Source organism: Xenopus tropicalis, chromosome 2 (assembly GCF_000004195.4).
Source record: "Xenopus tropicalis strain Nigerian chromosome 2, UCB_Xtro_10.0, whole genome shotgun sequence".
NCBI classification, from domain to species: Eukaryota; Metazoa; Chordata; class Amphibia; order Anura; family Pipidae; genus Xenopus; species Xenopus tropicalis.
This window is the reverse complement of record NC_030678.2, coordinates 88,255,634-88,267,855: the sequence shown is the minus strand read 5'-3', so window position 1 is coordinate 88,267,855 and position 12,222 is coordinate 88,255,634. Positions and strand designations below refer to the sequence as shown.

The following is a 12,222-nucleotide window of genomic DNA, read 5'->3' as shown; positions in this document are numbered from 1 at the left end:
ATTTAAACATAGTATAACATCCCCCCCCCCCAAGCACCTCTACTCCAGTATAAACAACCCCAGCTTGTCTAGTCTTTACTCAAAACTAAGACTTTAAATATCCTACACCAGCTTAGTTTTCCTTCTCTCTAATTTAATAGCATCCCTTTTAATCACTAGCTACCCAAACCGCATGGCATATTCTAGATGGGGCTTTACCAGTGTTCTGTAAAGTGGAAGAATGGCCATCTCCTCCTGTGAATCTATGTTCCTTTTAATACAGCTCAAAACCTTGTTTGCCCTGGCAGCAGCTGCCCGGCATTGCTTGCTACAGCCAAGTTTACTTTCTACTGAGATCAAATCCCGTTGGGGGGGGGGGGGGATGGAGGAAGCACCCATAACACTACATTTTTTTCCATTTTACATGCCACTATTTTTTTTTGGAGGCTGATCGGTGGAAGAAGGTATCATCATCATCAGAGAGAAGTAACAATTTATCATCTTACAGCAATTAAACAAAATCTTAATTGCAAGCTTGATTTGATTTAAGCTTTGCGTACAATTAAATATAATATAAATAATCTTAGTGTAGCTGTCTTAGGTGGATGCTAAAAAAAGATCTTGTCTTGGAAGCTGGGCATGGGAAAATAGTTACTCTCAGTTCTCAGATACATGATTTGTTTAAGAGTAATGTCCCTGTAGATTTTACTCTGTGCATTTTAACATGAACAAGTAAGGTAGTGTTTGTGCCACATAGCACTCCCTAAAACTGGCATAATAATAGCATAATAATAATGTCACTAGTAGAGTATAGACACTAAACTCACTCCAAATGTGCACACTGTTGAGCTTTGTTCCTATCTGAAGTAAAAGAATGTCTATATGTAAACAGGAAGGCCAGACATGCCTGCTTATAATACAAGATGTGCTATTTTTGTGAGCAAATCCAAGCACACCCCAACTAATGTGAGTAAGGCCAGTTAAAAACTAGCATGTTTGAGTAACAAAATTCAGTGCCATAGAGTTAACAGCTAGGGACTGGTAATGAGAAAGTTCATGTAATTATTTGTAAAGGATAGGTTGAATTAAGTAGCCTCTACCACAAAAAAATATCCTCAGATTTCCAGACTTCCTGCTTCAAATGTGTTAGTGCAAGTGTAATGCAAAAGTGATTAGTGAACAAATCAAAGGTAGCCCTAAAATGTACACCCATTCTTTTAGGGGATTCCTATCCTCAGATTTCCAGACTTCCTGCTTCAAAAGCGTTGAAAATCTATTCCACCATATGTAACCAATAGTGAAGGAAATTATGTCATGCAAAAGTGATTAGTGAACAAATCAATGGTAACCCTATAAATGTACACCCATTCTTTTAGGGGATTCCTATTCAGTCTTCACTAAGGGACACCTTTAGTATCTGCTTTAGATTAGTTTAGAGGTCTAGCCTTTTGCCAGCAAACTTTTCATACTGCCATTTACCAGTGTGGTCTCTTAAAGCCCACCAAAATAGAACCTACAACACTCTTATTATAAAATTAAATGATTCCTCATTGTGGGTGTTCTGAGGGCCATCTCCTCACTTCCAAGCTGAAATATATTATGAGAAGGATTTCTTTTTGGGAGACTTCTTATACACAGAAAATCACACATTGCAACATTGGAGGTGATTTAAAACACTAACACCCTATATATGACTAACATAATAACATTTATCTTTTGTGAATATAATATCATACTTGAATAAATAAACTATAGGGGATATTAGGTAAGGAAATAGTCCACCCCTATTTATGCACGGTACCTATGAAACAAATTTAAATATTACTGTATGTATATGTACATATTTATGTATATATATATATATATATATATATATATTTGTAGTAAACTTACAAAAGTTTTATTAATTGTATTTATTTAATTTTTAATAAACTAAAGTCAAGCTCAACTTAAAAATAGTTACTGTTCACCAAATGTATCATAAAGGGATGTAGTATGCATGCCTACTGCCACAGTCATTTACACCTTCCTTAGGATATTATGTAGTGCCACTACGGCCTAAGTAATGTGTTGGTGTAAAACCTAAATACTTGACATCACCTTTACTGAAATATGTGCTCAGTGGATAATTAGACCATACTGGCATGCAGGCTGTGTTTAATATTTTTAGTATTGAGTATGAAACCCATTCTTTCTGGTACATGGGTATCTAGGGATTCTCATAACTCAATAACTACACATCACAGCACTGCAGTGCTATATTTTGTGCTGCGATTTTGCATGTGAATTAGCTACTATAAAAGCAATTTGGGAAGTCCAAAGCTAAAATTCATGCTAATAAACTACTGGGACATTTTAACAGAGACAGAATAAAACAGTTGGCGCAACAATTTTTTTAAAATAACCCAGAATGACTCATTGAGTAAATTATAATGTCAGGCAGCCTTTTGTCTTGTAATTTTGTCAAGTGTTCAGGGCTGTAGATAGCAAACTGCTATTTGTGAGTGTTGTTAAAGAATCTAATTGCAAGACTTCAATCAAAAATTAGATCGATAAACACCAAATTTAGAAGTTATTTGAAAGGGGCAAGGTTATGTGTTGAATTTTGTGGCATGGAAATTTCCCCTCCTGAGAATAACTCTTAAGCTGGTTTTTTTTGATAGTCAGGTACAATTTAACAAAACAGTTTGGCATGTTTTATAAATGTAGGCATTACATAATGATCCGTGAGTGATAAACTTACATATTTTTATTTCTATTGATCCAAGTTTTATAAATAGATTTAAATTCTTATTAAAGGTCCACACAAGACAGGTTCATATATATCAGGTTAGTATGCAATTAAGGTATCTTAACTCTTTATCATCTGTTAGTCACATCTATCTGTCATCTGTCTTCTAGCTACATACATATACATATTTGAAATTGAGTCACAACTTCCTGCACTTAAATCCATTTTTTCAATAATACTAACAAACCACAAGGTGGTTGAGGGAGACTCGCAAAATCTTATACACCTTGTAGTGTATATTTGCACTGTCCTGCTACACATTCAAGGTTATATATGACACTCCACAGAAGGAGCACAGATGAGGCCATGTTCTAAAGTAAATCTCAGCTTCTTTTGCCAAGTAGGTTAATGACCTAAGAGGCCTTCTTGTTATTTTTTGTGTTTGCCTGTGAGAAAACAGATATATGACATACTGTTTTTCACATTCTATGTGCTGCATATTCAGCTGAGCACCATTGCACACAGGAGGTTGGAAGTTTTATGTTAGCAATGTATGCTGGGAACAAGCTGAAATAAGCTCTTGAGGATTGAAGCTGCTCTATTTTCTCCTGTTTAGTTTATTCATATAACCATGCCCACCCTCCCACTACCAGTAGAACATTTCAACTAATTAAATATTATAAAGAATAAAGAGCTCTGTCATCATTCTTCTAGTCATAGGAAACAAAATCTATGTGCTTCCAATACTTCTCTGTGCTAGTGAAAACCAGCACTGTTAAATCTATTCCCTTTAGATGTGCTGAAATTCACACAGCTATGTGCGGGCAGAGATAGCAACATTAGGAGATATGCAGCTATTGCATGCTAACTCTTAAATTACCTGTAAGACTTTGTGTCCTTCACAAAGTCATCATAAAGTCTGTAGAAGTATATATTCCTTTATTAACTCCAGGTTTGTCCTAGAAAATCAGAACTATTCATGATACCACAGATCATTGGTCAGATACATAGTATAGTGCCTTACATATTGCTGCCATAAAACCTCAGATCCTGAGATCCTGTTTAATTATACATTTTTTGCTGTTAAAGAAAGAATGATGTGGAATTTTTTTACTGAACTATACTTACATAATGACACAGTTAATGTGGGTTGGAAAACAACTAAGGTCCATCAAGTTTAAACTCTCCAAAGTGAGCCCCAGTGTACATACATACACATACTCATACTAACCCATCTCTACACTCCCATATATAAACTATATATATATCAATATCTATAGTAACTGACTGTAGATCTTAGCATCACAATAGACTTGGATTTTATGCTTGTTCAATAAATCATTGAAGCCACTCATAAAGGCATTAATAGAATCTGCCCATCACAACAACACCCCATCAAGGCATTCCACAACCACCATGCCCAACCAGCTTTGCTGCTTCAAAAGAAAGTTTAATTCCTAGGGTTTCTGCCCAATTCTCCAGTTTAGTCAAATCACTCTTCAATGTGGAATCATTCTGAATGAAACTTATAGTTGTGTATAATGTAGTATCATCAGCAAAAACAGAGACATCGCTAACCTCAAGGTCGTTAATAAACAAGTAATCTTAACTAGAAATTAGTTCCATTATTTTGCTACTATTAATTTTTCACATGCAGCCTTTTCTTACTGCATGTCACCTTTTCAGAATATGCCTTCTTCAGAATTTTTTGTTTATTAGGTGCACTTTGTGCATTAAGCACCCATTGCCCAATCGAAAAATATATATAGGGGGGAGCACGAGACAAAATGCAAAATTTCTGCAAAAAAAGTTCTTTTATTTTTATGCCATACACGACATGTTTCAGGCCCCTTTGGTGCCCTTTATCACTTAATAAAGGGCACGAAAGGGGCCCGAAACATGTCGTGTATGGCATAAAAATAAAAAAAAGCTTTTTTTTGCAGAAATTTTGCATTTTGTCTCGTGCTCCCCCCTATATATATTTTTCGATTGGACATTGGCTGAGAGTGCGGCTCTATTGCTGGGGGTTTGATGCATGAGGTCTGAAAAGCTGGGCGCAGAGGATCTATCTAGTTAAGCACCCATTGCGATCACTTGTTCCAACTGATCATCTGAATAAGTAAGATACATCTACTTACTGTGAAAGAATATGGGGAACCACAGTGGGAATTTTTAGAGAGACACTGCACTACTTTAAGCGTGAATACTTATGGGTTGAACTTTTCATAGATTTTAAAGCTTTAAGCAACTTAATTGTAGGAGTGTTCTACAAACCCCTGCATGTATGTGAATAGGAAAAGGCTCAGATCCTGTAGCAAATAGAAAATGCTGCAGTTTGGGTCAAGTCTTAATAATGGGGATTTGTAGCTCCAAAAATGGAATTCATTTATAAAGGATAAAAAGGAAATATGTGTAATCTGTTCTTTTCATCAGTGCATACAATAAAGGGGTCAGTGTTTCATGGCCTACTTCGTAGGGGCACAGATGACTCAGCTCAATTAAGTCAGTGGCTGACACAGAATATGGTACTTGAAAGTTAATGTGAACAAAGCACCATGGCCTAATGGAATTCACTCTGGAGTACTTAGAAAGCTTAGTACAGTTGTAGCCAGGCCAATTTTTCTGATTTATCTCAGATTTACTTTCATCTGGCATGGTACGTATGGACTGGAGAAGAGCTCATGTAATTCCAGAATTTAAAAGGGATTCAGATCTTAGACACCAATTATATGTCTGTAAGTTTGACATTGGCGATGGACAAGATATATAAGAAGTAATCATCATGGCTTTTCAGCATAAACGTGTTGGTAATTTGTTCTGCCTGCATTCGTTCTTAGTCTCACTCTGGCATGATCAACGATGCCCTTCCCTACCTTGCTCTGTCTACTCATGTCTACTACGTCTTAAAAACTTGCTCTTATTTGACAGAGAATGCTATAAAATATACACATTCCTACTTTGACATGAAAGAGGAAATGACAGAAAGCCTGTTGAAAACAGCCCAGGAAATGTCATATGTCCTACGTATGTTCCTCAAACATTTACATATATATATTCATTAGCATTACATGACCTCCTGTCCAAGAAGAGCAACTCCAATTCTATGAAGCTCAAAAACTGCTTAATTTAAAAATAAGCTTTACAGTATAACTGGGAATTTTTATTACTTCATATTTTACCAGGCAATTTTTCCAGTTACCATTGGACAGCCCATTTCAATATTAATAACCAATATGCAAAATTTCAACCAGTTTTTTAGAAAGCTAAATTTAATCAGTATGAGCATGGTGATGTATAGTTGCTTGGAAAAAGAAAATACAGTGACATATTATCTTACATGAATGATTTAGAAAAAAGAAATGAACATTTTAGATGAAAATATCTTTACCACTATGTTCCTCAAACTGTTCATAATGTTTTGCGTTCACTAAATAGTAACAACTTGTGTTTTGCATTCACTACATAGCAATTAATATTGAAAAAAAGCAATGTTCATCGTCCTGTTGTCTAATGAACCTGCCTAACTGCTTAACTGCTAGCTGATCCATAAGAAGATGAATAGCCCCACCTGAATCCTTTCCAGTTTGCCTCAGTGAGGGGAGGGCATTTTCCTCTGTGAAAAATTCAATACACTTTTTGTGAACTGGGAAACAAGAATTTTAAAAAAAAATGCTAAAAATGCCAACATTATTAAATGAGTTTTCTTCTTAGTTCTGCCATTTGTAATGCAAAACAGACATTTTTTATGCAATACCACACAGAATGCTAATTTGGCATTGTTATTTAAGGTTTTCTACAATGGGAAGATAATAAAAGGTAGAATAAAGCCCACTGCCACCATGTAACAATTTAATTCTAAAAAGTGATTGTTTTAGAAAAAGAAATCTGTACCAAAGTAGCAGAAATAATTTTAGTTTTAATCTGTGGGAATCATAATACCTCAAACATTACAAAATCAGTGTTACCTAGTTTCAGGCCTTGGCAGAAACTTTTACAGAGTTTATAACTACAGACACATGCCTGGATGCTATTCTATGGTGGAACATGGAGAAAGCATCAGTGGAGCTAAGTAATGTGGAAGTTCCCACCCTCATAATACTACAATCTAGTTACAAAATAAAATAAATACATGTTACATTAAAAATAAACAGTATAACTTGTACATTAAATACCAATGATTAAAAAACAATGTTTTGAGTATTTGTTTGTCATTACTACTTTTTAGAGGCTAATTAATAAACTGTGAAAACTATTTTGACATGCAACTACCAATTATTCTGTTGTTGACTTTTGGTCACTTAATGATGTGGTAATTTTGTTATAATGGCTTTTAAATGATCAGTAAATACATACACAAAAAACATTTTTATTTGCCAGTTATGTCCTCTCATTGTTTTACCACCAGAAAGATCTTTAGGTCATCTGATATTTCTCTGTCTATTTTAATATCAAATACATCAAATACATTAATATCAAAGAACATTTAGGGACAATTTTTAGACTTCTTATTAACACTTAAAGACATCATTTTTACACAAATAGAAAGAAAAAGAGGTGTCTGTATGAAAATGGCACCAGATCTCTGTGTACATTATTTATTAATTACGTCCCGCAATAAGATTTTAATGAGTCGTAAAAGGTTTATAATTATGTATAGTATATAGTGGACTCAATAAATGTAAAAATAGTAAAAAAAATGGTACCAACTTTAAAACAGCAAAACTCTCTAAAGTCTATTTTTGAAATGCCCCAACCCCTGTTTCTTGGTCATGCAGTCTTTCCTAGGTGTGCACACTTCTTTGTATTCCCACAGGTCATCAAGCTAACATTTGAAGAGTTTGAGTTAGAAAGAGGGTACGACACTCTAACGGTGGGAGATGGTGGGAAGGTCGGGGACCAGAAGTCTGTTCTTTATGTGTAAGTTTCCTGTGTTGACGAAATTGCAGTAGTTGCAATTATCCATGGTGGCATCTTGAGATCAATACCTAGAAGTTTCTTTCAGGGCCATTTGGTTAAATATTACCTAGGAGTCGTATACTTAAAAAGTCCTAAAATATTTCAACATCAGAAACATAGTATTTATTTTTGTACTATTGTGTGGATATGAATAAGCATAATTGGCTATGTGTAATAATATATTTTACTATTCAGTTTCACAAACTTTTTTATTTGAAACAATAAATTAGACTGAATTAACATTTTCAAGTGAAAAAAGCCAGTGTTCTAAAGAAATAAGTAGAATTGTACTGCTCCTTTCCTGGTGGCCCAAAATTGGGGCCATTAAGGGCCATTTAATCTCCATGAGTCCTCATGAGTCCTCATTACAATAATTTCCAAAAACTCTGCATTATTATATTATTATTGTTATAGTGGAAGACACCTAAATATGGCTGTCTAATACATTGACAAAAAGTCTTAACAGGAAGCAGCCTCTGATACTTATGTATTATTAGTAGATTACACCTTGGAAACCATACATCTGTTTCCTCCATGCAACCAAAAATTTAAATCTTTTTTAATAACCAAATATTGTAAGTGTTTACATTGATATGCATTGATAAAATGCTCTTTAATAAGTATCTTCAAATGAAAATCTGCAAATACATTCGGATAACTTTTAGACTAAATTAGCTAGAGAAACAGAAAGGAGCAGACAAACTTTAAACAACGTTTTGACTAATAGCAAAGACTATGTGATGCATGTTTAATGCATTATTTTAAAACCATCCAATGTTTCCTATTTTGGTAACAATAACTATTTTGTGGACCCAAAAATGGATGAGGTTAACCCAAAAATGATAAATAAAGGCAGTTTATGGATGAAACTGGGAAAGGGCAATGGACATCAGGGTCATAGCCTTAACTGTGCTGATCTTCTAGTAAATTGTATGAATTGCCAACAAGATATGGCTGTTTTCTTGATTAAAAAGTCCTTGGAGCTAATCTCCATGTGTAACATAAACCTAGAAGCAAGCACCTGACTGACATCTAAACATCCAACATTTTTTTTTATTACACAAACATATCCTTGAGGGCCTATTTGTTCACAATAAGGACTTCTCATAAAGCCCCTCTTAGCTCATAAAAAGATTATTTATATAGGAAAACATTTGTGTATCAGTCATTTAGTGATGCTCCAAAAGATAAGAAAATATATTATCACTCCAAAGCTGGTCTTTCAGGTGTATTAAAAGGGCATATTTATCTGATGTGTAGCCATGGGGGTAGCCATTCAAGCTGGAAAAAGGAGAAAAGGCACAGGTTAAATAGCAGATAACAGATAAGACACCATTGTATTCTACAGGAGTTATCTGTTAGCTGCTATATAACCTGTGCCTTTTCTCCTTTTGAATGGCTGCCCCCATGGCTACACACCAGGATTTTTATATAAACTCTAGTAGTGTTTCTGAAGCAAACACACAACTGTTACCAATGCAGGGCAACAGTACATTATAGTTTAATGTCTTTAATATAATTTCATTTTTTTGTGTTACTGTTCCTTTAGGGCTCTGGCACATGGGGAGATTAGTCGCCCGCGAACAGGGAGTTTTGTCGCAGAGCCCTTAAGGTAGAGAGGCATAGGGAGCTTGTTAACACTGGTGTTTTATACAGTTTTTGTTAAATAGGACCCATAACCTGTATAAAAGGTAAAAATCAACTTGGAATTCATTATAAATGCAAGTAACCAGTCTCCAAATATGGTTGCTATTACAGTTTGAGAAGCACTGAACTTTGATTTTACAATATATGAGGATTTTTTTTAATTTGTTTTATTTGTACTTGATATTTGACCTAAACAGATTTTTCTTAAAAAAAAAAAAAAAATAGACGTTCGTTGCTTAATAAACTTATTTATTTAAGCCCATAAAATTCACATTTTATAAGATTATGTCAGGGTTGAAACTTTGTTTAATGTGTGTGTTTGTTTTTTTTAAGTGTGCTGTAAACCGGGTAAAATGTCATTGTGAATAAGCCCTGCCTTATGGACTGCTGTGTTTATTTTAAAGAAGGAGTGTATCTAAAAGAAGAAGCATTGTCTTCAAATAAATCATGTGCATGCTGCCTTTTTCATTAGGTGAAGGTAGAATATAAGTCACCAGTACCAGAAATATGCTTCCCAGGGCAAGCAGAAAAAAATCAGTACTAAATTATTTCTTTTATTAATGCAACACATACAAGGATTAAATACATTTTCTCTCTTATAGTTCCTTTAATGAATGAATCATCCAACGTATCAGTTTAAAAGTTTGGACATTTTAATGAACATTTGGACACATTTACAACAAATGGACACATGCCATTCATAATAAATATCTGTACAATTCTACATTCTTAATTCAATATTTTTACGTACAGTATATGGTAAAATGAATTTAAGTGAAATGACCAATGATTAATGGCCCTGCTAGTCTCTTGCGGGTCGGAATAATACAGTTTCTTTCAGTAAAAGCTGAAACAAGAAGATACATTTTTTAGAAAAAAATATATATATACTGTATCTCATCTTATTACAGAGGGGACCATTCCCTATAGTATAAAAAATGAGATGTGTGGCAGTGCACTCTATTGAGCTGAATTTACCACTTACCTCTATTCCATTTGTATATTATATTAGTTCTGTACATAGGAGACAAAAAAGACAATCTTTAAAGCCATAAATTTTGGCACCGGGCCATTTCAGTAGATACGGAGTACCCTGCTACAGCATAGTTTCTCAGGATGGCAAATACACTAGAAATATGTGGAACTGTATAACAATTTGTAGAAATTGGAAGTTTGGCTGTTATACGCTTAGCTAATGTTTTTCTTTTTTGCTTCCCAACAAATGTTATCACAGTCTGACAGGGTCCAGTGTTCCTGACCTCATAGTCAGCTCCAATCATCAGATGTGGCTGCTCTTCAGGTCTGATACTTCTGGCAGTAACCTTGGCTTCAAGGCTTCTTATGAAGGTAAGCAAATCTTTGAGATGCATGTTATCAATGGGAATGGTCGGCCACTATGGAAAAAGCAAACATGTCATTATTAGGAATCATTTAAAACCCCCTTTGTAAATGTAACCATCTAATTTACCCTTCCTAGACTCCTGTGGCAACCTGTGAACAATATCTATCAAATCAGGTCTCTGCAGTTTTTGCCATCACTCTCATTTGATTTTTTTAGTCTCTTTGTAAAAGATATTTTATTTGAAACTAGGTGGACTTTTTGTCTAAAAGAGACTTTTAAAAGTCTGGTAAGGTGGTAAGGTTTGATTTTTGGGATATCTAACCAAGTACACTCAATGGCATATTGCCACTTACAGTAGATTGCTTGTCAAATCTAAATTGAAGCTGGAGGTGGAGCACCAGTTAGTACTTGGCTGGCCTGAGAAGTGACTCTCTACTTTCACAGGCCACTAATTAGCTGCCTGGTACAACCAACTATGATCTGAAGTGATCACAGGACATTATCAAAACTTTCTAGCCCACATGGACAGATGGTTGTTGACCTCACTTTTCATATATTTATCTTGCTGCTGAACCATATGTAATAAAAGACACTAAGTTTGCCCAGGAACACAGACTCATAGCAACCAATAAGATGTTTGCTTATAAACAGGTGACCAGTAAATTCTAACTGCTGATTGGTTCCTATGGGTTACTGTTCCTGGGCAAACATAAGATCCGTGACAAATTTACATTGTTTGTAAATAAGTGAATATAGATAACAAATATCAAATATTTAAAGGTTCTATAGCCATACTTCTCATACCTGATATTAAATCTTATAGTGCAGTCTGCAACAGACATGAGATAAGCACACAAGATAACCAATGTTCATAAGTAGAAGTATAAATCTATATAAAGAACATTAATATGGAAAAAGTAAAAGGTCACAAGGGAAAGGGGGGGCAGAATCATTATGTTACAAAGCCAGTGATCTCATGGGTTCTGAGGTTTCGTAGTAACTAAGATAGTGGCAGATAGCTTTCATTTTCTGTAGATTCATTTTTATTGGCCTGAAAAAAAAATGCTTAATGCTTTCAGGAATTGTATCTTAATTTATGAAAGATCATTCGGTCCAATCAGGATTAATTCTGCTCTCTCCTTAACTCTATTTCTGTCTTGTAACACGTAAAAGGCAACCCTAATTAATCCAGCTTTGGTGGCTGTCTGCATTGCTTAGGTTGTATTATATCATTTTTTGTAGTTTGAGTTACTAATCTTCCGTAACCAGATTGTAGGGAGGGGATGAGCCAGTTGCATTTCCCAGGCTTAGAATTTAATTCCTCAGATGTTCTTTTAATCTTGGATATAAAACAAATATAAAAGACACTGATAATTAGGGTCTGTCTCTTATTTTATGGCTCAGCATGTCAGGAAAGGGACCTCTCTCTCCCTCTCTCTCTGCTTTATTCAGAAGTGGGGAGATATTTCTTCTTTATCCCTTATAATTTGTTTTTGTCCCTGTTGTACAAAATAGGAAATGTTAACTTCAGATTAATATTTATTATGACAAGCAATATCAGATGGAA

At 34.7% G+C, this 12,222-nt stretch overlaps 1 protein-coding gene across 2 annotated transcripts in view; it reads left to right on the top strand.

The window, feature by feature from the left end:
* csmd2 (CUB and Sushi multiple domains 2) overlaps nucleotides 1–12,222 on the top strand; it is a 554,847-nt gene that overhangs the window by 367,139 nt on the left and 175,486 nt on the right. For both annotated transcript variants that reach the window (XM_018091826.2, XM_031896919.1), the window contains 2 exons: nucleotides 7,524–7,627; nucleotides 10,548–10,660. In XM_018091826.2, the coding sequence (XP_017947315.2) occupies nucleotides 7,524–7,627; nucleotides 10,548–10,660 (217 nt within the window). The remainder of the gene's footprint in view (nucleotides 1–7,523; nucleotides 7,628–10,547; nucleotides 10,661–12,222) is intronic.